The sequence below is a fragment of the Vanacampus margaritifer genome, chromosome 1, assembly GCF_051991255.1.
Source record: "Vanacampus margaritifer isolate UIUO_Vmar chromosome 1, RoL_Vmar_1.0, whole genome shotgun sequence".
NCBI lineage: Eukaryota > Metazoa > Chordata > Actinopteri > Syngnathiformes > Syngnathidae > Vanacampus > Vanacampus margaritifer.
Window position 1 is genome coordinate 65876454 of NC_135432.1, and position 27566 is coordinate 65904019.

At 44.0% G+C, this 27566-nt stretch overlaps 2 protein-coding genes across 6 annotated transcripts in view; both read left to right on the forward strand.

Annotated features, from left to right (window-relative positions):
• The first annotated feature begins 179 nt into the window (after nucleotides 1-179).
• On the forward strand, nucleotides 180-2201 carry tmem229b (transmembrane protein 229B). The gene is made up of 2 exons (XM_077583125.1): nucleotides 180-378; nucleotides 1498-2201. Exons 1-2 carry the CDS (start codon nucleotides 291-293, stop codon nucleotides 2091-2093), a joined length of 684 nt encoding a protein of 227 aa, XP_077439251.1. The 5' UTR covers nucleotides 180-290; the 3' UTR covers nucleotides 2094-2201.
• A 712-nt stretch (nucleotides 2202-2913) lies between these two features.
• Nucleotides 2914-27566, forward strand: part of plekhh1 (pleckstrin homology domain containing, family H (with MyTH4 domain) member 1) — a 133226-nt gene continuing 108573 nt past the window's right edge. For all 5 annotated transcript variants that reach the window (XM_077562586.1, XM_077562629.1, XM_077562638.1 and 2 more), the window contains exon 1: nucleotides 2914-3057. The gene's annotated coding sequence lies outside the window, so the exon portion shown is untranslated. The remainder of the gene's footprint in view (nucleotides 3058-27566) is intronic.

A 27566-nucleotide genomic window follows, 5' to 3' on the forward strand; every position in this document is an offset into this window, starting at 1 on the left:
CCGCTGCCGGTGCGGCGCATGCCGCGGTGGTGAATCTACGGCTGATTTCATCCAATTTTTTTGGGCGTTGAACTAATTTAGTCACACGCTTGCAACGTCAGTATTATGTGACGCCGTCGTCACGGCCTTTAATAGTGTTTATAAAAAGCATTAATAAGCGTCGTGGTTGCATTGTACGTGCGTGATGTTCAAAGAGTCGTCAATGCGTGGCAGGGGAGTCTCGCCATCCGCGCAAGCGCGAGTTGTGCCTTGGCTCCAACCGGTCGTTTGACGCGTTCACGTATAAAGCAATGGAGACTTCGCCCGTGGTGCATTCAAATGCACAATATTTCAGTATCCGTTCAACTGTCAAGATGATGCAGTCCGGTGGAGTTTTTGGTGGGTGAGAGAAAAAACAAAACTGAAATTCATCCAAACGTCAAATACTGTGCAACGAATTCTGATTCTTTTTTTTCTTTTTTTTTTTACTGTTAGACTATTTAAATTTTTATCATATATATATTTCAAAACAAAAAATAATTACCAGTCAGGTCATTATGTGGTAATGACTCATTAACATCCAAATGTATGGTTGATAGCGCTAGATTAGTTATCTTAGCTATGCTATTGCTCTTTTGCAGTTTAGTACTTGCTAGCTGTCATCAAACACAAATCTGATCTCTTTGCGTTGCAGGTGAATACAATCACTATTGTCACCAGCAGCAGAAATGTTGAGCTGCCTGCTGAGCAGCCTAGCATGCTCGAAAGTCAAGTTAGCGCTAACAAAACTGGTTTTGCCCTTTAATATAATTACTTATCTAAGGAAAGCTCCATTTAGCCTTTTAGCACCACAAGTCATCAAAGTACTTCTTGAGCTAGTATGTTCGATATGCTTTTTTTTTTTTTTTTTTTTTCTCAGGAGAGCTCAGTATTCATTCGATTTGACATCATCATTGCTCTCCTTTTTTTTAAAAAAACAAACAAATAAATTAAAAAAAATTAATATATATTTTTTTAAATACATATACATATATATATACATATACACACATATATATATATATATATATATTTTTTTTTTTGTTCGATGGTATGCTATGCTATGCTAGCATTAGGGTGACCAAACATCTTATTTTGCTCAGTCATGTACGCTGCTCCCAAGCGGGTATAGGGGAAAAAGAAAGTATATTAAAAAAAAGGTCAGCTATGAACTTCGGTTACTTATGATCCAAATAGTCTTGAGCTCAGTGGTAAAGCATTGAGCTGCTCCAACAAAAAATGGGTTTAAAACATTGTGTTATTACTCATTTGCCAAATAAAACCTCAAAAGTGAGTTAGCTTTTTTTGTTTTATTTTCCACCCTTATGCTCACATAATTCAAACGTGTCAGCTTTGCGTAAAATAGTTAGTGCGTGTTACAAAATTAGCAACACTCAAAATCACGCGCTCCAATCGACCAGAAATAAATAAATGAAGTGTCCAAAGCCAAACACTTATCATCAACTGCCCCCATTTCAGATCTAGGCCCGGAGTCTACGAGCCGTGTAGCCATGGCAACCATGTCCATCCTGCAGCCGCCGTCGCCGCTGCCGGCCCTGTGCCGCTGGTACCTGTACGCCATCCACGGCTTCGTGTGCGAGGTGATGTTCACGGCGTGCTGGGACTTCGCCCTGAACCGCAACTGGAAGCTCCCGGGCGTCACCAGCGTGTGGGCGCTCCTCATCTACGGCACGTGCATCCTGGCCATGGAGCGGATGTACCTGCGCCTGCGCGACCGCGTCAACGTGGTGCTGCGCTGCTTCATCTACACCGCCTGGACGTACGCCTGGGAGCTGAGCACGGGCCTGCTCCTGCGTCGCTTCGGTGCCTGCCCCTGGGACTACTCCAAGTTCCGCTATAACTTCATGGGCTTGGTGACGGCCGAGTACGCGGTGCCCTGGTTCTGCGCCGCCTACCTGGTGGAGCGCCTGGTCATCCGGAGCACCCTGCGCCTGCGCTACCACGACGGCTCCGACGACGGATGGTCCGACCCCATGGCCAGTGCCCTCAGGGCCGCCCGTAGGGGCGAGAAGAGGCTGCAGTCCGGGGTCAGCAGCTTGTTCAAGTCGGAATGATGAGTGCGCCGCATCGTTGCCGTTTCACTGCAAATATTATCCCTCTAAATGTTACAAATAAAAGTGTAAAAGTGGCAAAAAAAAAACAATAAAAACAAGTAAAATCAATGGCTTGTGTGATGACGACTGGAAACAAACTGAGAATGTCATTTTTTTTTTTTATCACAAATTCAAAGTATAGGCCTATTTACAATAATGCAAAAGTAAGTTTAAAAAAACGAGTTATATTGGACATAAGGTATACAAAGATTTTCACTATTCTTCGGTGTCTTCCTATTAGGGTTATGTTCACAATATCTAGGAAAGAAATACGCAAAAGATGGCAGCCACGTTTGCCACAGATATAGCAGATAGATAGCAGCATCAAGGTGTAGCGATAGAGACAATGCTAGTTAGGTTGTTAGCCATTTATCAGTTAGCGGTCAGGATAGGCAAGGTAAGCACTGCCAACCTCAGGCTGAAATGAAAGTTGAAACCGTTTGCCTTTTTCTATTTATTTTAATTATTTCTTTCATTTCACAAAGCCTATACTATCTATAGGTTTAAAAGTGATAACATTTGGTGATTTTTATACCTCAATTAAAAATGACTCATTACTTCGTCTAGCCTGCAGGCAAAAATGCTGTAAAAATTAACCCCCTGAAGGCACATGCTATTGGGCTTTTCCTAGCTAGTAGCGATGTGTGTGTGTTCGCGCATGCGTAGTCAGTTTCCCCCAGTAGAAAAGTCCTTTACGCAAATAGGCAGATGCTACGCAGCCTTTTTACGTCGCCGTATTATTCCTATGTGAACGTACGTTCGCACAGTGCTTTCGTGAATTCAAAACACACTTAGTGTGCAGCAAGGCCGTAAGACGACGCCACTCTGGAGAATATACAACTATTTTCACGCCTTTCTTTTGAGGAATAACGCCATATCTTGAAGGATGGGAGACCAACGCCTCGGCTACCGGATCTTCAGCAAAGTAAGGGACAAAGAATTATTCGTACTTGTCACAAAGAATGGTGCAAAAGGAAAGATTGGCTTTGTGGATGTGCTTCGATTAACTGGCTGTTTTACTTGACATGGTGTTTGGCATTGCTATTGCTAGCTTGATTTTTTTGAGGAATTTTACTGGGAGATAGAACAGAACTTTAGCTGAGTGGCAAATGTTGAGCTGTCGCAGCGGAGGCGATGGGTACAACCCGAAAAAAAGATTTTTGGGGGGGGAAATGAAAATATGGTCACACACAAATTTGTAATTGGTGTGTGTATCTCAATTTGTCTGCCTGTCCAAACCTCGAGCTCACTCCACTGGTTAGCATCCAAGCTAGGTTGTTAGCGACACTTTTTACTCAAAGCAAACTTTGGGATGTAGCCGTTTTTTTTATTTTTGTTATAACCCAAGCCCAATTTAGCAGTAAGCAAACGCCAGTTAGTATTAAGCTATGGTTCGAGCTACCAGGCAAGCATGTTCACAGGTATGGTAGAAAAGTTTATCAAGTATCAATTTATTAAGTTGATTACCATTCACCTCTCCTATTATATTTGATTGTGCAATACAAATAAAAAAAAGTTTAATAAATTATACATAATATTACATAAATAAACTGAATTATGCTTCTTAATTTGTAAAAGCATTTAACTTCCATAAACAAAGTTGCGAAATTTTTTTAATGAAAAAAAAGTAACCAAAATGGCTTGTCAATCTATTTAACTGCAAAAAAAAAAGAATTAGGATTAAAAAAAAATAAATAAATAAAAAATAGAAATATACAAAATATTGAAGTAAAATAAAAAATGACCATAAGGACTAAATCATGCTTCTTTGGTTATGTATAAATATTGAATTGCAAAAAAAAGTTGAACATATTAAAAATGTACACAAAAAAATGTTTAAAAGTTTTGAAGAGGAAAAGGTAAAAAAAAAGTTACAAAGTTTTGAAGAGAAAAGTTAAAATATAAAATAATAATAATAATTTTAAATATTTTTAAAAGCATGTCATATCCGCATTTGTCCACTCGATGGCGCCCCCTCCTTGTTTATCTTGCTTCATCCAGATTAGTTGTTGAGTACTCTCACCGGAAACTTCATTAGGTACACCTACACAATCTAAACGACATCAAATCAGCAATTAACACCTTTTGACATTTCAAATTAGAATGGATCAACTGTTGCTATGCAAACGCAGAATTTCTGGATGTCATCCAACTCTAAGTCTACATGATAAAGTGTCTATACATGTAACGTGGGTCATGAACGTGTCCTGGCCAGCACTCCCCTCTCATAAGCCGTGGCCCCTGGGGGTCTTGATGGTGGTGGGGCCCTTACCTGACACTCCAAATATGGGCGTTTGCTACCAGAGCTCAAGTTTCAACAGGGGATTCCCCCCCCCCCCCCCCTCCCCTTCATTGTTGTGTCAGGTTTCCACTTGCCGCTAGCGCTTGGATTAGGTGGAGAGTAAGTAGACGGACTGGAGAGAAGACCGTCCAATGACCTGCCTGTGGCCCTGTGTGTGTGTGTAAATATATATGTGTGTGTGTATGTCCCTATGTATATTAGGGTTGTAACGAACGTCTGTTTCCAACATGCAATTTTGCATTTGAATTGCATCGCACCGGATGCATTGAGAAACATATCTAACGTATGAAATGCGAGGTATAAATAAAGGTTTGATTAATTTGATTCAGTTACATTTGATTGTATTTAATTGTTCTCATGAAATTGTACTATTCCATTTCATTATTCTTTTCTAAAATCATCCGCATCGTCCAAGGCAGCGAGAATGTTGACACGCTAACAGTGGCTATGCTAACATGCGGCGAGCTACATCTGGAACAGCTCTGCCAACCCTCGTCAGTTATTCAAAGGCATCGGTCTCAGCGCGGCGCGCTCAAGTGCAACGGTTTTCCGCAAGTTTTGCATATTCAAAATGTTGTTTGCGCTGTAAATAATCCCTCTGATGAAACATCCTGCCCCACGGTATATCGTATCACGCATCATTTCATACATCAGCAAAGGCAAACCATGGTAACTGGATTATTTTTTTTAGAATGAAGTCAGACATAAATGTTATAATGTCACAGAATAAAGTCAAAAATGTTATCAGAAAAAAATAAAAGTATCATCAGGGAAACAGATTACGTCGTATTGTTGCGAATGTTATAGTACGAAAATGTTGCAATGTGATACGAGTGATTTGTAATGTAAGAAAAAAATAGTCCGAATATTACGAGACTTTTATGGGGGAAAGTCGTAATATATTACGAGAAATTTCTAATGTTACAATAATAGTAATTGTAAAAAAGAATTAATTTGTAATATTATGAGGGGAAAAATGTCATAAAGTTGAAAAAAGTGTCGAAATAGGAATAAAGTCATATGTTGTAAAATTAGGAGAAAAAATGATAATGTGAGAAATAAAATATTGTAACGACAAGAGTAAAAAGTCACGAGAAAAAAATAAAGAGAATGAAATTGTAACTACCATGAGACGAGAAAATCTAATATTCTGGGATTTTTTTTTGTAAAGTTATGAGAAAAAAACGACCTAATATTAAAGAAGAACGAAAAATCGTAAGAGTACAAGAAGTTGTGTCCCCCCCCCCCGAGTTTAAATCCTAATTTTATCACGTGGACATCAAAACTGCAACCGAATTCCCATTTTGTTTCATATTACTATCTATTTTTTTTACACATAGGTAAATGAAATTGTAAATGGATTCTTCCGATGATGACGTTTGTGAGCGCGGCAGCTCGCGGCACGCGCCACGTTGTTCGTCAGGGCATGCAAACGGGCGCTTTGCCGTCGCTAACTGTCGACGTCAGCTGCTTGTTGACACTGGGGGGCCGGCTGTCATCTTGGTTGCGCTCATCAAACAAGATAACAATCCGAATGGGTAACGATGCTCAACTGCTCTTTTCTCACCCAACGCCATCTTTGCGCTCGTTGCTGTTGGAGCAATTCATTGAATTCAAATTGCAGTTTTCAAATCACACGGGTTGCAATTTGGAGAAAAAAAAGAATTGGTCGGTTGGTAGGCTTGATTTTTCTATGCATGTTTTATGTCTCGTAGAGAACACTACGATACTTAGACATTTTTTTTTAATCGTGTATAGTTCACACGCCACTAGATCCAGACTACGTTCTGCCTGTAGTGGTCTAGTTCTTGTGTCGTTTTGGGGCATAAAATGACAGCTACATAGCTTTTTTGCTAACCCATTTAAAGTTCACCACGTGTGCTTAAGTTCTTTTAAGATAGCTAAACTCCACATGAGAACTTTTACAGTACACAAAAGAGTTGCACAATCCTTTTTTCTTCTTAAGTAAACAAAAGCGTCAGTGGTGTATTTAATGGCCATCCATCACGGTGACAGGTCGTCCCTGATTGGCTGAGAGTCGGAGGCCAGACGGGCGTGAAAGTTCACCGCCGTCGTGATGCGACGATGGGGAAAATCTACCCCAGGCCTTTCTGGCTTTGGCTTTTGTGTCGCCATTGGATGATTGTTTGACTGATTGATTGGTGTCGTCAAACAATCACAAACACGCCTTCGACCTTTTCCCCTTCTTGGCTGTTGCACCTTGTCAATGACTGACAGACAAAAACTGGAAATGCAGGTTCCAGCTTCCTGGTTGTTAGTTAGTTGACACTGACATCATTCTTTTATTCATTTATTCATGGTCTATGTACTAGCCGTAGAGATCTAAGTCCAAACTGTATAGACCTATACACCTGTAGAGACCTACTGGCTACAGACCTGAAAGTAGAGGTCTCTGTCTTGACTGCAGTCGTCTATGACATGCCAGAGGTCTGGCTCCAGATGCATATGTCCTAAAGGTAGAGGTCTATGCCTTGGTTGTTGCAGTCTACGACTTGACTGTAGAAGTTTGACTGCAAAGGCATATGTCATGAAAGTCGTGGTCTATGTCCTAGCTGTTGAGGTCCATGTCTTGATTGTATCAGTTCTGGCTTTTGAGGCCTATATCATGAAAGTCGAGGTCTACATCCTGGCTGTTGAGGTCTATGTCTTGATTCTAACAGTTCTGGCTTTGGAGGTCTACATCCTGAACGTCGAGGTCTATGTCCTGGCTGTTGAGGTCTATGTCTTGACTCTTGGGGTCTGGCTGCAGAGCCCTACATGCTAAAAGTCGAGGTCTACGCCGTGACTGTAGAGCAGAGGCCGATGTCTTGATTGTGAAGGTGCTCATGTCCTTAAGAACAAGTCGACCTCCGTCTTGAGTGTAGAGGGCTATCTCTCGACGGTGTCAGACTGGTGCTGCAAAGTTTATACGGTCAGCAGGTTGGGGGTCCATACACTCTCAAAAGCCCCTAAAATCCCCCCACCGCTGTTCTGTCCGGCAGTGTTTATGGCATGACGGTGATGGTGATCCGAGACGCCAGGAATGCAAGTGTACCAGCATCCCTCCTTAGGGACCATGCCAGCCGTGTCGGTTACAGTGTGGCTATGATCTCGGCGGTCCGTGGGGCAGGAAGGGTGCCCCAACATGTGCCGGGGTGGCGGGGGGGTGACAGACTGAGCCAGACTGGAACGTGGGTCACCTTTCCGCCACGCGCCTTCCGCCTTTTGATGTGCACTTGCTGACAGTTGGCGCATTCTGCCCTCTCCAGCCTGTCCTTACGCTCGGGTCAGCGGACCACCCATGTCTGATAAAATGCCTGAGCAGGTTTAAGTTCGCACAAGAATGTCGGCCATCTGATCGTCCCATGCGACCCCCGCATGGCAGTCCATCTGGACCCCTCATAACCTGGGAGATTAGTGACTCGGTATGTGTGTGAATTTGTGTGTGGCTGGTTCTCGTGGGACGATTGAGAGCTTCTCAAATACGTTTATCTGCTCTTAAATGACACTTAATATCTTGTATTGTTTGGCCCAGATATTTTGGGATGAAAACAGGATGCATCCTTGTGAGAGTGTGTACTTGTAAGAACGACTACTTGTGAGGTTGCCTCCATTGAAGATGTTTGCTTGTGAGGGTGATGGCAATTATTTATGAAGTTTACCTGTAAGGTTGTATACTTGTAAGGATGCGTACTTGTGCGGATGCATCATTGTGAGGGTGTGCCTTTGGAGTACGATTACTTGTGAAGTTGACTTTCCAGGTTGTGTACTTGTGGGGTTGTATTCATTTGAGGTTGTTTATGTTTGTCAAAGGCACCTTGTAAGGATATGTACTTGTGAGGTTGTGTCCTTGTGAGTGCTTGCCTTGGGGTTCACAACTCTTTTTAAAGTTGTTGACTTGTGTGGTTGTATACTTTTGAGGTTGTGTACTTGGCAGTATGCGACCTTGTGAGGGTGCACACTTGTGAGGGCAACTACTTGTGGAGGTTGCGTCCTTGTCAAAATAGTTACTAGCATGTGCACTTGGTAGTAAACATCCTTGTAAGATTGTGTCCTTTTGAGGGTGCACACTTCTGAGGCCCAATACTTGTGGAGGTTGCGTACTTGTCAAAAATATTTACTTGTAAGGATGTGTACTTGTTAGTAAGCATCCTTGAGAGATTGTGTCCTTTTGAGGGTGCACACTTCTGAGGCCCAATACTTGTGGAGGTTGCGTACTTGTGAAAATGTTTACTTGTGAGGACTAGCACTTGGTAGTAAGCATCCTTGTCAGGATGTACACTTGTGGGGACAAAATATATACTTTTGAGGTTGTGTACTTGCAGTATGTGACCTTGTGAGGGCAACTACTTGTGGAGGTTGCGTACTTGTCAAAATAGTTACTAGTATGTGTACTTGGTAGTAAACATCCTTGTAAGATTGTGTCCTTTTGAGGGCGCACACTTCTGAGGACAAATACTTGTGGAGGTTGCATCCTTGTGAAAATGTTTACTTGTGAGGACTAGCACTTGGTAGTAAGCATCCTTGTCAGGATGTACACTTGTGGGGACAAAATATATACTTGTAAGGATGTGTACTTGTTAGTAAGCATCCTTGAGAGATTGTGTCCTTTTGAGGGCGCACACTTCTGAGGACAAATACTTGTGGAGGTTGCGTACTTGTCAAAAATAGTTACTAGTATGTGTACTTGGTAGTAAACATCCTTGTAAGATTGTGTCCTTTTGAGGGTGCACACTTCTGAGGCCCAATACTTGTGGAGGTTGCGTACTTGTGAAAATGTTTACTTGTGAGGACTAGCACTTGGTAGTAAGCATCCTTGTCAGGATGTACACTTGTGGGGACAAAATATATACTTTTGAGGTTGTGTACTTGCAGTATGTGACCTTGTGAGGGCAACTACTTGTGGAGGTTGCGTACTTGTCAAAATAGTTACTAGTATGTGTACTTGGTAGTAAACATCCTTGTAAGATTGTGTCCTTTTGAGGGTGCACACTTCTGAGGCCCAATACTTGTCAAAAATATTTACTTGTAAGGATGTGTACTTGTTAGTAAGCATCCTTGAGAGATTGTGTCCTTTTGAGGGTGCATCCTTGTGAAAATGTTTACTTGTGAGGACTAGCACTTGGTAGTAAGCATCCTTGTCAGGATGTACACTTGTGAGGACAAAATATATACTTTTGAGGTTGTGTACTTGCAGTATGTGACCTTGTGAGGGTGCACACTTGTGAGGGCAACTACTTGTGGAGGTTGCGTACTTGTCAAAATATTTACTTGTGAGGACGTGTACTTAGTAGTAAGCATTCTTGTGAGGTTGTATCCTTGTAAGGGTGCACACTTGTGAGAACAAATACTTGTGAGGTTGTGTACTTGGTAGTAAGCATCCTTGTGAGGGTGGCACATTTGTGAGGTCAAATGCGGAGTTTTGAGTTCTTGTGAAAAAGTTTACTTGTGTGGACGTGTACTTGGTAGTAAGCATCCTTGTGAGAGTGCACACTTGTGAGGACAACTACTTGTGGAGGTTGTTTACTTGTGTGGGGGACAACTTGTAAGGACGTGTCCTTGTGAGAATATGTCTCGGGGGGCACAACTCTTTTTGAGGTTCTTTATTCGAGCGGTATTTGAGGTTATGTACTTAGTAGCTTGCAAACTCGTGATTCTTGTAGATGCTGTTTACTTGCGTGGAAGACAACTTTAAGGCATGTGTGCTGTTGAAATTGTGTGTTTGTGATGATGTATTCTCATGAGGACATTTCAGCACTGCCTCACGTGGCTCGGTAATGTTTTGTTGTTTTAAATGTAATGCCGGCAGGCCGGAGCGTGTGATTGAGTAAATGAGACCATTATGTTGCTCATAACCTGCTCCAGCGGCGGCTGGGAAAAGACCCCACGGTGCTTACAGGAAGAAAAAAACATGCACATAAACGGGCTAATTTTAGCAGGCCACAACATCTCCTGCAGTGTTCTTGAAAAAGCTTCCATTTTCATGACGCTCCCCTTAAAACTTGAGCTTACTCACCGCCTGGGCGTGCGTGGGTGTCGATTAACAGGCTATTAAGTCGGGTTTCGATTGTTGTTCTCGTCTTCCCGCAAGGTGTGGCTAATTGCCCTGAACAACTAGCACAATCAATACCGCTGAATGAGCAACATGTTCAGTTATTGGCTTCCATTTGAGGAGATCTTGTTTGTGGACTTCACACTGAAAAGAGAAGCTGCCAAGTCCACACATGCAAAAAAAAGAAGAAGAAAAAAAGGCACAATGCAGTTCATGGCGACAGGTGTAAACTTCCGCCCTCCTCGCCTGCTTATCTGTCCAAACAAGCTTTCACCCCAACAGCCTTCAGCGTTTCACACCTGCTCCGACAAAAACTCCCATCAAACGCTTGTGGTGTGCTATCAAAGTCCCGCCTGCCGTTGGCGAGGATAAACAGATACGGCAGGCGGGACTTTCATCCCGAACAGAAAGCAAAGTGCCGCTTAACGAAGGTTGTGGGGGAATTTTTTTTACCCGCCGTGTCTCGTCAACTCGCCTGACGTGAGAGAAGCGTAATGAATGCATATGTTAAAACTCTGTCGATTCTGAAACACACACCTAAAAGCATTCGTCAACCATCGAGTACTAAACTGTCCATTATGCCTTTTAGCACCAATATTCAGCCCCGTTTCCACTGACAAAAATATGACACACTTCGGTTTGATTTACACTTTTGGTAGTCTATTTATTTATTTATTAGGTCATTTTGGGACTCAAAACAAAACAAGGGGAACATTAGCAAACTGTAATGTAACGTAACTAGTACTCCAGTAAAAAGTTGTCCAAAATGCAAACATACTGTGTATACCGTAAAACTCTCCCCATCGCGGGTTCCAGCTCGGCGGCCCCTCTAATTTGCTGATTTTTTTTAATTATTATTTTTTGTACAGCTAATCATTTTAATTCCATTGTCGACCACTAAATGATGGAACACTTGGTTAAAGCTGCTCTTTGTAACAATTTGCCCCCACAATAGGATTTTTATTTGACCATGATTATGATTATTAACACCTTAGCTGTTCACAATGGGTAGACTGGATTCGGGTTCAAATTTCCTGCCCTCTGTCTGCGGATGTGACGGCATGCGCATTGTGTACGTGAAGAAGGGTGTGTGCGGTTTCATTTTTTTGGCCACAGGTGGCAGTAGTGATTCAAAATAGAATGTTCTGCGTTCAGAAGATTTAATTTGAGCAGAAAGAAGAACAAAATTGTAAAAATTAAAAATTATTTTAACCCTGCTAGAAACACAAAAAAGATCGATGCGTTGTTACACTGCTTGTTTGATGATTTTATGTAATAAATTGTCCACATTAAATCTAATATGCGTGTTTGTATTATTTTAAAAGATGTGCTTATGTGCTATAAAAACATTTCTAAAGAGTATTTGAATGGGGTATATGCCACGGAGGAGGCGGGACTTCCAACTTTCTGCCTTTCACACATCAGCTTTGTGCTCTTTGGTTGCGCGTTCCTGTCGATGGATGCGAGTGTGTCCGTCTCAGTTGTCCGAAGCATTTCAGAGAGTTGAGACGCCCTTCAGTGGGAGCGCGGTTGGGGGGGGGGGGATCGCAGTGGTGGAGGTGCGAGTGTTGCAACGCGGACATCAGTGGCCAGAAACGACGCTGACGTGTGAAACCCGGAAGTTGGAAGTCCGTGGCATCTACCCCATTAGGTAACACTCCAAATGGCCCCTTGATTAATTGAAAATAAATAAATACGAACAAATTTAATTTGTATTTTTTATTATTCTATTTATTCTAAAAATTCAATAAACATTTTCCACGAAATATATGGTAAGATATCCCAGGCAGGAAAAAAAACAAAAAGAAAATTAAAAAAAATATATTGAAAAAAAGAAATAAAATTGGCCCCTCTCCAGCCCTGGGAGAGTAAAACAATCCTAGAGCCGTCTTTGGACCGATGGAAATGGATGATGATCTCGTCTTATCTCCAAGCGCAATGAAGCACGACGTGGTTGCGCAACGCGCTCCTCGCTGTGCATTCATTCCATGTCGGTTCAGGTCTTAACCTACTTCTTCACGTCGTCACGCAAGCGGGGTGTGGAGACGCTCGCGCTGTTTAATCGCACCGTGAGTCATCACAGGTGGAGGGAAGAAATAAACTGGGAAGCCACCAGCAGGAGGCGCTAGAAGAGTTTCCACAAGAGAGGAAAGGGATGGGGCGGGAGTGCTCAGTTGTCAGGATGCAGGTCACACTCTAGTTGTTATCTCCCCCATTTCCTCCTCTTTTTCCCTCCACTCTCCCTCTCGCATCTTCCTTTCACTTGTTTTTCTTGACGCAGCCATGCCCGCCCCCTTTTTTCCCTTTTCGCCCAGCACTTCCACACAGTTATTTATAATAGGATGCCCCACAGGTGTGTTTTTGTCAACCCACAACAGTGTGCGAACATCTTGAGGAGGTGCCAGAATGACGCTGACCTAATGTCAGACATGCTCATAAGTTTGTAATTTTGGTGATTATTTCTCGGTAGTAACTTCTCACCAATACCTTTTGGCAACCCACAGCAGTGTGTGACCAGCATGAACTGGAAAGCCATTTCTTCAAGTTGAAAATTGAAAAAAATGCTGCTTATCACGAATCTTGTGATTTTAAACACAAAACAAATGTATTTCACGGTCATAAAAATGCTTTTTGTCAGTACAATTTGTCATTTCACAACAGTGTGTGACAATTATAAATTGGAGATGCCAGGTTGAAGTTATGCCAGACGTACTGACGTGTTTGGAAATGAATGTTTTCTTCCTTAATTTCTCACCAATACATTTTCAACAATACATTTTTGTCATTCCACAGCAGTGTGTGACTAGCATAAGATGAAGATTTTCTTGGGGGAAGGAGGGGGGTGGGGTGTAGTGGGGTTGTTGCTTGCTTGCAAATGTATTTTTTGATTGTTTTACAATACATTTTGCCGTCCCACAACAGCGTGAGACCATCATGAATTGGCACGGCCCGGCTGTCCTGATGTCAGATGTAATAATGAGTTTGGAAATTTGTGTTTTAGTCGTTTGTTCTCCCCACAGCAGTGTGCAACCACCTTGGCTGTGCATGCATGGTTTTGTCCACACGCTGCATTGCACAATTGCCAATCTGGGCATCATTTAAAAGGGAAATAAACAGGCTTTCCAGCTGGATGAAATGCATTGGCGAGAAGCAGTGGGTTGGGGGTTCAAAAGCGAGTGGGTGGGGTCCATTCCGGGATGGATGGATGTGGAAAAGTGCAGCGCTGCAGAAATGCATTCCAAGGTGGGGAAGGGGAGTCGCGGGGTGTGTTGGGTTCCACGACTATCATGTTCTTTTGCGGCTTTGGCCTCCATCGTCGCTTAATGGCAGGAAAAGCGCGGCCTGTGTAGCGATGATTAGCGGTAAAGAAGAGGCCGAAACCAGAGCGGGAGACAGAGAAATGCTTTGGCCTCCAACTTTAATCGTTTATAGATGAAACCCCCGTTTGCCAGAGCAAGGGGGAAGGCGGGAGAAAAAAAAATCCCAGGCATTAAAAGAACAAAGCTTGATTGAGCGACTCCCTAAAAGAAAAAAGCCGCCTTGTTATACGATGTCCTGTGTGTCTGTGCATGCTGATACATGTTTGGCGCTACGATGGGGGACGGGGCGGGGCCGAGGGTCGGCCCGACTGCTAATGAACTCGGGGTCCGACGGGCTCTGGGCTCTGGGCTCAAAGGGCCCTTTCTCCCGCCGGGCCAGCGGCAGTCAGCTGCCCGACGAGCTGACCTACGGCTCTGTGATGATGTCACCGCCGCATTCATCCGTGGCGAGGCTGCACGTCTGGACAGCAATCAAATGGCCCATTAAAAACCCTCCACCGCTTCTCCTTTCACGACGCTCGCTGATTGAGACGCAGCTGCTGCCGCCAGTAGCCGTGCCAAGCCAACCTCTTTATTTACTCTCTGGAGTGGCGCAAAATGTATTATATACAAAATCTTGAGCAAGATTAACAAAGTGGCTGCTGATGTGATATCCTGTCTAAACATCTGTAGCGAGCTAACAAACTCGTATCAATATAAAATACTCGCATGTCTACGCGTCAGAACTGGCGAAAAACCAGGGCGCGTTAAACACATCGCTTTAACGAGACAACAGCTGACAAACAACTATGGCGGACCATAAGATGCATTTGTATTTACTTTTAAGGAAAAAAGAAAAGAAGATGAGCAGCGCTTTGAGAGTTTACTCTATTTACCTCTAAGTTAAAATGAATAAAATATCCAGGATGAGACGAAGGGCTTTTTTTAGTAAAAAAAAAGAAACGGAGAATGAGAGCTTCCTGATTTTGCTTCTAAGGCAAAAGGGAAGAAAATATCCAAGATGAGACTAAGGGCTTTGAGAATATGGAGCACTGCAGCAAAGCGGAGATTGAGGGCAGGAAAAAATATAGCACTGAGAGTCTTCTCTGTTTACTTCAGGATAAAAAGGACAAAAAAATCCAGTATGAGCGGTGTAGCAATTTGGAGAATGGGGGCACAGAGAAAACAGAATGAGAGCTTCTTGTATTTACTTTTAAGGAAAAAGAAATAACAAAGCTGAGACTAAGGCCATTGGGAATAAGGAACATTGCGACAAAGTGGAGACTGAGGGCAGCAAGAAAACAGCATTGAGAGTTTGCTCTTTTCACTTCTATGTAAAAATGAGGAAAAATATTCAAGATGAGACTAAGGGCACTGAGAATATGGAGCACTGGAGCAACATAGAGACTAAGGGCAGCAAGAAAATAGAGCATTGAGAGTTTCCTCTGTATACTTTGAAGAAAACATTAAGAAATCTAAGAAAGAAAAAAAAAGAAATCTAAAATGAGACTAAGGGTACAAAGAATATTGAGAACTATGACAAAGTGGAGACTGAGGGCAGTGAAAAACACAAAGCGCCTGCGTGTCAACATATTGGTTGGCTTTCCAATGGCAAATTCATCAGATGGTTTCACTTCATGACAAATTGTCGCTCCCGCGGCCCACGTGTCAACCACCAGAACCAACATCAGGCCTTTAGGGCAAAATTCTGCTTCCCGGGCTCACGTGTCAATCAACATTTTGACTAACAACATTTTGACATTCTTCATTTGTTTATTCTAACTTTGCTTGTCTTGCTTTCTGTCTGTCTTCTGGTTTTGGTCTTGTTCATTGAGTGCTTGTCACCAGGGGCAACGGGGCTGGGGGTTCTGGTGTACACTCCCTCACTCCCTCCTTTCCTTCACTGCTTTTGGCAGCGCGCTGGGATTCTTTCACAGCGGCTGCCCGTTGCCAAGACAGAGCGAGCCCCCCCCTCACAAAATAAAAGCTGTGCAAATGAATGTGGGTCACAGGGAGTCAGAAGGGGGCTTTTCATCCGTCCCCCCTTTTTTTTATCCTCCTTTTTGTTCCTCTCCAACGCTCGTCGCTCTTTCCTTCCACGCTAAAGTCAAGGCCGACCTACCAGCAAACAAAACAGACAACGAAAACCCGCAGAAAAAAAAAAGATGAAAAAAGAATCGGCAGCAGATGTTTCACTGCTCTGGCTTCCTGTCAGCAACTCGCCACTTCCTCTTTCCCTTCCCTTTTTTTCCCCTTCTGACAGCCGCCGCGCATTGCGAGATGTTCGGCTTGTGCAGCGGTCAGATTTACACACTGAATGAGACGTTTCGGCCGCACTTAAAACCACGCCATACCCTTTGAGATCACAACTGAGATGGCGCACCTCCCCTATTCAGCACATCCTAAAAATGTCCATTTATTTAAATACAAATGACAAAAACCATCTAAATCAGACAACGTTTAAGCTGTGATACCCCGTCGACATTTGGACGAAGGTAGCGCACCCCCTAAAAAAGACAATTTCAATATACAAAACTTTGATCACCTTACTTAGCCAAACTTTTCAACATCTCAACAGGACACTCTCACCTGCAACAGCCCCAAACAAAACCTAATCCTCCCACTTCTACAGCCCAGCTGATATGGCGCACCACCTCCCCCCCACACATGCCCTGAAAAGGTCAAGTCATGCAAACAAAAAAGCCAAATATAATCCAAATAAAACAAAAAATTAAAGCCACGCATCCACTACCTCATCCAACTCAGATGATGCACCGCCTTGCACCTGCACATCCCTTAAAAAATGTCCATTAATGTACACCTAAAAGCCAAAGATGATCAAAATCAAACATATTTAAGTGATGCACCCCCTTCCACATACCAAATGAGATGGCACACTGCCTTCACTTGCACACCCCTAAAAAAAGCTGAATTTATATAAATACTAATGCCAAAGATTGTCAGAATTTGACATTTTAAACCACACCCCTCCTTTCACATCCAACTGAGATGACGCACCATCTGTCCCCACACACGCCCTGAAAAAGTCAATTAATTAACCAAAAAGCTAAAAATCCTCAAAATCAAACACCAAATTGAAGCCATGCACCCCTTTCAGCAGTGTGACAGAGAAGGCGCACCCCTCTGACAAATACACACACACACAAAAACTGAAGACATTAAATACACAAGCCAACGATCACTTATATCAGCCAATCTATTTATTCCTACAGTTATCTGACAAAGATGGCGCACCCCTTTTCCCTTGCACACACCTGGGGGGAAAAATCAATTGAAAACTCAGCCAAACTCTTTTCAAGTGATTTGCAACGTCCTGTGAAAGTCAACACTACGCCAGAGAAAGGAACTCAATCCTCCGCTACATCATGTAGCACTTGTACACAGAGAGCGATAGAACATTTTACCCATCAGCCCCCGGGGCATTTCCCTTTCAGTGGACGAGGACGAGGGCGGCAGACGCTAGCTGACATTTTGCTAGCGGCGCGGGATAGACGGCACCATTGTCGCAGCTGAAACGGGAAACTGGCGGAGGGCGGCGTCCCGACTACTCGATATCAATCTGATGAAGGGGGGGGGGGGGGTGGCGGCGACGACGACGATATCGAGACGCAAACGTCCCATTGTGGAGGTCCCTCGCCGGCTTGGGAAGCCAGGACGCACAAAGACAAGCAAAACAGTGGACGCTGTCTTTGGCGAAGGGAATATGAGACAATGTTATCTGGATATTCTGCCAAGCGTCATGTCACCACACGGCCATTAGGAAGTGTCGTGGAAGGACATCAGCTGCGATACATATCGGGGACCTTGAAGGGTGACGTCAGGGCTTGTGCGTTTAAATGGACCGGGAGTGTGCGGGGGTGCGCCATCCCTGTGGAGGTTTTGGAGGGGGTGCGTGGCTTTAAAAGGTTTAAGAAAGACTGATTTAGCCGTTCTTTGGCTTGTGTATTTCCATAAAATGACTTTTTGGGGGGGTATGTGTGCGGAGGTGCGCCATCCTTATGGGGATTTTTTTAGGGGGTGCATTGCTTAGCAAGTTTAGGAAAAGCTGATGTAGATGTTCTTTAGCTTGTGTATTTACGTAAATTGACTTTTTTTCAGGATGTGTATGGGGGGTGCGCCATCCTTTTTGGGAATTTTTAAGGGTGTGTGGCTTGGGAAGTTTAGCAAAGGTTAATTTAGGCATTCTTTGGCTTGTTGTCTTTATATAAACTGACTGTTCTTAGGGTTTGTGGGTGGGTGCGCCATCCCTGTGGGAAATTTTAAGATGGTGCATGGCTTGAAAAGTTTAGGGAAGGCTGATTTAGCCATTCTTTGGCTTGTGTATTTATATGACTTTTTAGGATTTGTGAAGGGGTGAGACATCCCTGTGGAGATTTTTGAGGGGGTGCGCTGGTGTGTGGCTTAAAAGGTTTAGAAAAGGCATATATTTGGTATGTGTACTGACATACAATGACATTCTTTAGAGTGTGGGGATTTTTAACTATTGTAGCTTAAACTTTTTTTGGACCGGCTGATTTAGACATTCCTTGCCTTTTGGTGGTGATGCACCCCCTTTATCATCCCAACTGAGAAGGCGCATCCCCTCTCCCCTGCACACAACCTTTAAAGAAGTAATTTGAAATACTCAAGAGAAAGAAAAGCTAAATCCAGCAGCAACCGACATCCTGACAGATATGGCGCACCCCCTCACTCCCCCTGCATACACTATCAGAAAAGTCATTTGGTATATACAATCCAGAGATAGCATAAATCTACCAAGGCACTAAGGCTACTAAGCCCCCCCCCAAAAAAAAATCTCAACAGAATGCCCCCCCCCCCCCAAAAAAAAAAATCAGCTTAAATACACAAGCCAAATTTTGTGTAAATAAGACTTTGTCTAACTTTTAAAGCAAATGTACCCCTTTAAACATAATGATCGGGAAAAAAAAAACGCACCCCCTCCCCTGAAAGTGCGCCACCTCTGCTGGGATTTTGAAGATTGCTGAAGCTGATTTGACCGTTTTTTTGGCTTGTATATTTTTTAGAGCGCGTGCTGGGGAGAAGGGGGTGCGTGAAAGTTAAACAGAGCAAGCTCACACCTGGAGAGCGAGTCGTGAAGTTTTCCATCAACAGTGCGTCACGTTACGGCATCGATCCCACCCCGCCCCCACATCCTTCCGTCGCCACCGGACCCGTGTTGCGGCGTCTGTCTGCCAGATGTCCCACGTAAGCTAGGAGTGGGGGGTGCGAAGGCTTGGATATGAAAGTCTGCCCGAGGTGTCTTCTATCTTGAAGAATTATGACGCTGATTATTATGCTAAAGATTTAACGCGACACATTCCTGTCAGTCCCTGTGGGAGTCACAAGCATGGGCTCTATTAGAACCACCTTTCTTGCATTTAAGGGTGGGGGCAGCACTCTTTGAGGGGGTGCGCCGAATCTGTCAAAACCAAGTCAAGTTTATTTATATAGCCCGTAATCACAAAAGAGTCTCAAAGATAATGGACTGCATCCCCCTGGTCTGGATTCTCATTTGGGCAAGGAAAAATTCAAAGAAAGCTGACGTTTCAAACGAAATGTCAACAGTTCTTGTGTTGTTTGCGTAAACAAGTTTATTGCTATCGCACCTCCAGCAGAATGCGCTTGAAAGGCTTGCGAGAGATCAGGATGTGTTTTCCTTTTGTGCGTGACCCAGTTTATTGTGCCGACGTAGAGCGAGACACGGTTCGAAATGCCAACATTGACCCGTGCTGAAGTTTCTATGAGAAAATGCTACTTTCGAAAACGAGCTCCGATTCACCGCATTTCTGAATCACTCCAATTCTGCTACGTTCAGATACATGCTATTTCCGTTAGCATCCGCTGGCTACAAGAAATTGACGAACGTCCCGTTGAAGCGGTCCGAGCGGCCTCGCCACATCGTCGCGCTTCCCGTTTGGTTTTGTTTGCTAGCTGGTGGAAAATGTGCATCACGACCACACAAGGACAAGCATTCAGGCCACGCAGCAGCCAGACGCGGGCGGCATAAAGTCAGCGCTGTCAAAAAACCACTCACCAAATGTCTGATCCATCGCTTCCCGTCACGTGTGGCACCGGCGGCGGCGGCGGCGGGCGGGTTTTTCGGGAGGTGGCGGGGGGCTAATGAGCGACTCTTTCAGTCAAGCAGACACTTTATGGGGTGCCTGCCAGCCTCATTAAGAGCAACTCTTAATTGGCCTTTACTAGCCCAAAAAAAGCGTATAGAAGTCCATACATCTGCTGGCCAGTGAAGTGTGCTGCATGCCTGCCGTCTTCCTGGCCGCACTTGCAGACATTCAAAGCCGACGCTTGTTATGTATCAAGGTTAGTTCGCCAATCAAAAGTAAACATTGAAAAAAAAAAAGTAAAACAAAGACAAATATGAATTAAGCAGCAAAATTCACACCCCCACACACACACACACACACCTCAAGAGGCGGCCATTTTGCCACTTGCTATCAACTGACAATGACATCACAGTTGCTCAGGGCTCACAACCAATCACGGCGCGGCTCGCGAACGTCACATGACCAAACTCAAAAAACATACATCACAATGATTCTTAATTCAGGTTTTAAATCTGGAGGTCAAGACAAGATTAGGGTTTCAAAGTAGGGTTTCAAGAAACGGTTGGGATTTTATATTTGGGGTTTTAAAATTGGTTCGAGTTTGAAGACTTTCAAGCCTGAGTTAAGATTTTGAAAGAGGGTTCCGAGTTAGAGTTGAGGTTTCAAAGGAGGGTTAAAGCTTCAGAATTAGAAGTTGAAGACAGGATTAGGGTTTCAAATTAAGACAGGCGTAGGGTTCTAAATTAGGATTTCAAGACTATTCATTTTTTTCCAGACAGGGTTAAGGTTTCTAAATCGATTTAGGGATTTAAATGAGGGTCGGGTTTCAAATTACAAGTTCAGTATATATTTATTTTTAAGTGAGCATTAGGGTTTTAAATGATAGTTTCAAGATAGGGTTAGGCTTTAAAATGAGGGCTTCAAATTTTAGGACGGGATTAGGGTTTCAAATATAGGTTTGGCATTAGGGTTTCTAATCCAATTTAAGTTGGGTTTCAATGGCAATGAAACAATTTCTCTATGCCATAGGTGTCAAACTCCGGTCCAGGAGACTGAGGGCAGCTGGAGCGCTACAGCAAAGCGAAGACTGTGGGGCGCTTTGCCTAATGTAAGCGAGGAGAGTCAGGCGTCAAGAAAACAAAAGATTGCTGTGCTTGGCGGTTAACCTTTGCTGTGATTGTACGCTGGGCCTCTGCTCACACTTCCCCAGTCATGGCGGGGACACGGCAAGGGGGGGTGTGGGTGTGTGTGTGGGGGGGCTAAGGATTCTGATGGAGGGTGGGGCGCGGGGGTGGGGGTCGGGGAGTCGGGGGGGTGCCTTGCCTCATCCTGTTGTTGTCATTGCACCAGGCCTGCTGCTCCCGAGTCTCATCAGCAGTTCTCATTTCCTCCCAGCTCACAAACACGAGAAAACAAAGCATTAGGTGTTCAAGATGTGATATGGTTTTCCATTAGGGTGTCAAGACAGGATCTGAAACCCTTCATCATTCTGTAAACCCTACTTTCAAACCCCAATCTTGTCTCAGAGCTTTCATTTGAAACCTTACCCTTTTTCTGAAATCCTGCTCCTTTTCTGAAATGATTACCCATTCTGGAAACCCTTTTTCCTAAACCCAATTCTTGTCTTCAAACGCTAACTTTATGCTGAAACCCTAATTTTGATCCTGATCTCATCTGGAAAAACGTTTGACGATTTTGTACACCCTAATTTGAAACCCTACCTTTTCTCTGACACTTTGAAACCTTGCAACTTGTCTGAAAGGCCTAACCATTGTTTCAACTCTTAATTTGACATGCTAATCTTGTCTTGAAATCCTACTCTTTCTCTGAAAACCATAATCTGAAACCCTACCCTTGTCTCCTATTGTGGAAACCCTAATTGCAAAACCAAATCTTACCTTGAAACTCCAACCTTTTCCTGTCATCCTAATTTAAAAACCTAACCCCTTGTCTGAAAAAGCCTAGCCGTTATGGAAACCCTAATTGGAAAGCCCAATCTGTTCTTGAAACCCTACTTTGGAGCAGTTACCCCTCTTCCATCAAGCCAAGGTGCCGACATAGCTGACGTATCCTTTGTCGCGAGTGTGCCGTCGGCAGTTTCTAAATCAGGCAGCATCGGGGGTGGGTTTGTGGTTTGCGAGCGGGGTGGGGTTGGTGTTCCAGGTTCCAGGCAGGTCCAGGTGTAAGCAGGCGCGAGTCGGGAGCAGTCAATCAGCCGTTTCCTGGCTCTCGTCTTACTCGGCAGAACAAACACGAAGGTCTTGGCGTCTCTTCATTTCCTCCTCCTCCTCGTCGGGCTTTTTGCTCTCGCAGCTGAACAAACAGCCGCGCTCTCCACTTAAAGCCGATCACACGTCAAGCTACGGCGTTTTTTTTTCTTTCTTTCGTTCGCAGGGTATATTTGTGCAAAGGGGGGGGGGGCGGGGGGACCTGACTATTCCGAACCCTAAAGGGTCCAGGGCGCGAAACAAAGTCGGCGGACTGCCATGGCCAAGTGACCAATGGAAGCTGAGGCCATGGCGCTGAAGGCCCATTTGTTGACGGTTGACATCCAGCTCTTCGGACCTGGGACACTGTTCTAAAAAGCGGAAGTCGGCTTGAAACCCAACCTGAAACTAGACACCATAACTTGGAACCGTAACTTCAAACTCCTATCCTGTCTTGAAACCATGTTTTGAAACCCTAACTTCAAACTATAATTTGTTCAAAACCCCCTCCACAGTTTGAAACCCCAACCCTGTCTTGAAACCGTATCTCTGCCTTGGAACCACAACTTGAAACCCGATCGCTGTCTGGGAACCATCATTTCAAACCGTAACCCTTGTTTGAAACTCCATTCATGTCTTAATATGTCATAATTTGAAGCCCTAACTCAGTCTTGAAACCAACATTTGAAACCCTAAACCCAGACAGATTTCAATTTACAGCAGCAGTCAAACAAGATCCAAATCAAAGTCCACCAAAACTCTTCAAGGCCGCACATCCTGTGTAGCGAAGCGCTAGTTTGCAAACTGCACTCTCGGAGGCTTGACAGCCTCTTTAACGACTTGCAGGCCGCGTAATTCAAATGCTCGTCACTCCGACCGCACACCCACCCCTCGCACCTCCAGCCAGAACATTCCTTACACATCTGGCCTCCACACCCCCCAGCCCGCCTCCCCCAGCCACAATCGCTCATCTCCCGCCCACCGCGCCGCGCCGTAATTACCCACAAGCCCCGCGCTCGCCTTTTCTTCCCTTTTACGATCTTCCGCACCCCCCTTCTTCCTTGGCGCATGCAACAGATTTCTCAGTTTGGACGTCGGAGTGTCATCAATCACTTGCAGTCGTCAGAGATGATTCGGCAGAGAGGGGGTGCGCTATGTATGTCGGGATGTTGAACCTAGGTGCAAAGCTTCATAAGTTCATTTAGTTTGTGTGTTTAAGTTGACTTTTTTTTTTTTTAGGTGTGCGGCGCAGAGCACCATCACTGTCAAAATGTTGAAAGTTTTAGAATTGATTAAAGGTGAATTTTGAAGGTGAGTGTGGAGAAGTGGTGCGCCATCAACATGTTTGACAGACTTTCTTTGACTTATTTTGAGGGTGTGTGTATGGCAGAACGGGTGCGCCATCACTGTCAAAAATGCTGAAAGGTTGAGAACAGCTGATGAAAGGTGAATTTTGAAGGTGGGTGTGGAGAAAAAGTGGTGTGCCGTCAACACGTTTGACAGTTATAGACCTCCTTTGACTTATTTCGAGGGTGTGTGTTGAAGAGAGGGGGTACACCATCTCTATTAAGAGGTTGAAAGTTTGAGAACAGCTGATTGAAGGTGACATTTGAATTTGTGTGTAGAGAAAAAGTGGTGCGCTATTAACAAGTTTGGCATATTTAGATTTAATTTTAGGGTCAATGCAGCAGAGGGGGGTGCACCATGTCTGTCAGGTTGTTGAACAGGTGCATTTCTGAAAAGTTTTTGAAGATTTTGCGGTTCTTTGTCTTGCGTATTTTAATAGATGTTTTTGAGGTTGTGTCCAGCAGGAAGGGGATGCGCTAACTCTGTCAAGATGTTATGTTTGAAAAGTTAGAGAGTGGCTGATTGAAGGTAACTTTTGAGAGTGAATGTGGAGAAAAAGTCAATAAATTGGCCACATTTACACAAAATTTGACGTATTTTTTGGGTGTGTGCAGAAGAGAGGGGGTGCGCATCTTACGTGCAATAGTTTGGCTGGTTTAGGGTTTCTTTGGCTTTTGTGTGTTTTAATGACTTTTTTTTTTTTAATGCGTGCTCAGTTTGGATGGAGGTGCGTTGGAGAGAGGGGATGAAGCCATTTTCACACTTTTCGGCTTTCTTTGGTGTTGGTAAAATTGACTTTTTTTGAGGGCGTGTGCAAGTGACAGGGGGTGCGCTCATTTTGTTGGGGCACTGAAGGGTTGCTCCTTGGCTTGTGTATTGAAACTGACTTTTATTTTTGAGGTTGTGTGTTGAGTTGTTGAATGGGGTGTTTTGCTTAACAAGTTGTACTGTACTTCAACTTGTGTATATAAATTGACTTTGTTGAGGGTGTGTGCGGGAGAAAAAAGGTGTGCCATCTCCACTGGGGCGTTGAAGCTAATGTATGTCTTAAAAGTTTGGCAGATTTTGTCGTTGTTTGACGTGTATTCAAATAGAATTGTTGTTTTTTGAGGGTGTGTGCGGCGCAGAGGGGGTGCGCCATCTCTGCGGGAGTGTAGCGTGCAGGCGCTGCTGCTTCAGGCACATGTCTGGACATCCACAGGAAGCCAAGTCGCATGCGAGGGGGCACGCATGCAGGAAAGGCGCTCGCTTGTTCGCTCGCCGGAAGGCACTATTGTTATAAGTTGTTTACTCCTCCTTTTGTCGGCTACCCGGCGCACCTCCCTCTCCTGGTTGGCGCGCCGCCACCCGTTTGTCTGGCGGCACCTCGTGTTTTCCACTTTGACACTGTGGGAACAATCGGTTGCGACACTCGAGTGGCTCTTATCTGAATTGAATTAAAGGTTTGTTTGGCCCGTGATAACATCCACTTCCAAGTGATACGGTGGGAATACCTGAGGTGGTGGAGGTGATACCTGACAAAAGCTTCATTTAAAAAAAATCCAAAGGGAGGGCGGGCAAAAGCGCCCTCAAGCTTCGGGGATAGCGTAGCCGTGGCATTGAGTTTATCTTTTGTTTTGTTCCGACAGAGCGAGCAGAAATCAGACACGTTTTGGTGTCCTTTCATGCAACGGCCTTCGCACCTTTAACACAAAAGTTTCAAAAAGGTGTATATATATATATATATATATATATATATATATATATATATATATATATATATATATATATATATATATATTGTTGTTTTTATTTCCATTTGTTTATTTTTTGTATTTAATTTTTGAATGATATTATTTGATATGCGTTTTTATTTTCACTTTTATTCATTTATTATTTTTTTTATTTTGACAATTTTGGTCCTCCATAGATGTGGAAGCTGATCTACTAACCAGGCGCACCCAGCGTTGCATCTGCCAAACAGGTACATTTTTGGGTGCACCGTTGTCATCGGAGGCTAAAGGGGGTGCGAGACGATTGATTTTTCCCAAAAGCTTGTCTAGGGAAAGTTCCGTTTAGGGATCTGGACAGGGCCTTAAATAAAAACACAAGTTGCTCCAGTCAGCAGCTGCCAAACGGATTTACGACGACATCTTCTTTTCCTGGTTCCTGTGACATTCTGGCTGTGCCCTCAATACAAATGGAAATTTTTTTTCCCCTCTTCCCTCTCCTACGCACCCCCATCCCCCTCCTGCAAAGATCCAGGATGTTTTGAAAAGTGGGATATTGCTCCTAATGGATTCCAAACGCCGCAAAAAGTTTATTAGGAAGCAGGGCGTCGTAAAAAAAGAAAGAAGAAGAAGTCAGGGGCGGGGTCTGGGGGGGGGGGTGCTTAAGTGAAAGCACAGTGGGGAAAAAGTAGGGGGAGTGTGTGTGTGTTTTGTTTTGTTGCGCCAACTGTATATACTGTAGAGACACTGCGGTCTACTGTAGCGACATTTACGAGCTAAGTGAACCAGCTTTAGTTACAGTTGTGTTTGTAGCAACGAGCTAGCAACATGCAAGGGAGGAATCAAGAATGTCCGTTGGTCAACTTCATGCTAATGCTAAAGCTAGTCTTTTCGCAGAGGCTACGATTTGAACACTGACTTCGTAAAGCAAAGCGGGACTTTTGGTTGTGGATTGTTGGGATGGTAGGGTATGCTAAGCGTACATGATATCATATATATGAAGGTAGGAAGGTAGGTCGCTAGTAGCTAAGATGATATGGTATATTAAGGTATAGCAGGGTAGGGTTGCATATCTAAAAGGTGCAGTAGAATTGGTAGCTAGGCAGGCAGACAGGTTGGTAGGTTGACCGTCAGAAAAAAAAGGGTACTGTCAGGTAGGGTATGCTAAACTTTTGTACGAAAGGTACCAAGCTTTTTGCTGACAGTGTGGGTAGGCAGGCCAACAAGCAGGTAGTCATTGTTCGGCAAACATGTTGCACAGTGTTTAGGAATGAAAAAGCAGAGGAGAGGCTGTTTAGAATTCACAGCCCATCCTCACACCGAGCACACTACGTCTCACAAAGTCTCCTTTGAGAGGCGACTACTTCCCGCCACGTTCAAATAAAAGTGGCGTCACCCCGTGCGTTTAATCAGCATTATCGATCGGACCCGTTCCCGGAGGGCTGACCGGCCAGCGGTCCCCCTTGTGAAGTCAAGCAGCGGCTTGAGGAGGAGTCTCGGCTTTGTCATTTCCTGCTTCCTCCTCTAATCCGCCAAGTCCCTTTTCTTTGAAAACAAAACAAGCATTTTAATGCCGCAAATCCGTATTTCGCACCGCTAAGTCGCTCATTGCTAATTTGCAATAAAGCTTCCCAGGCAACTTAAAGGAATGCAGCAGTAGTTCTGAGTGCAACAATAATCTGCTGGTAGGTACGTACTTGGGTTGTACGGTAGGTAGATAAGGAATACGGAAGTGTGGACCTCCTAATATGGAGTAAACCGTTTCGACTGGGTTATTGTTTGAGCGTACCGAAATGCTAAAAACATTTAAAAAAAAATCCCATAATGCTACGGGGTATTGACTTGCAATTGTGTCAATTTATAAAGTCGGTTGAACATATTTATAAAGTGGTTTGAGCCTATTGGTAAAGCCATTCGAATATATTTATAAAATCATTTCAACGTATTGATAAAGTCGTTTGAACGTCCTGATCAAGCCGTTCATGTTGGTAAAACGTAGGCTGAATGCTAGTAACATTAAACTTTTTCCCATAATGCCACGGGGTATTGACTTTCATATACATTTGTGGCACTACCCCATGGCATTATGGGGTTAAAAAAAAAAAAATGTTGTTAGCATTTGTTGTTATCATATGGCCCACAGTTTACAAATACTTTTGAACGACTTTTCAGTACGTTTAAACGTCTTTATCAAGACAATCGAACAACAGAGCCCAGTCAAAACTATTTATTCCCATTGGCAGTTTCATGCTTATGTAAGGGTAGTAGAGAATGATGGGTGGGCGGGTACGGTATAGTGAATAAGCTAAGAGGACTTGTAGGGTGAGAGAATGATAGGATGGGGGATCTTAAAGTACACTTAGGTTCATGTGAACCCCACACCTGCGAACCATTATGGGAGCAATGATGAATCCGGAAGACCGAATTGAGAT

Bases quoted from the DNA above. Each gene is read 5' to 3' on its own strand.
- tmem229b (XM_077583125.1), top strand. From the start codon at position 291: ATGGAGACTTCGCCCGTGGTGCATTCAAATGCACAATATTTCAGTATC. The intron at 379-1,497 runs GTGGGTGAGAGA...CCCCCATTTCAG, and splicing joins GCAGTCCGGTGGAGTTTTTG to ATCTAGGCCCGGAGTCTACG.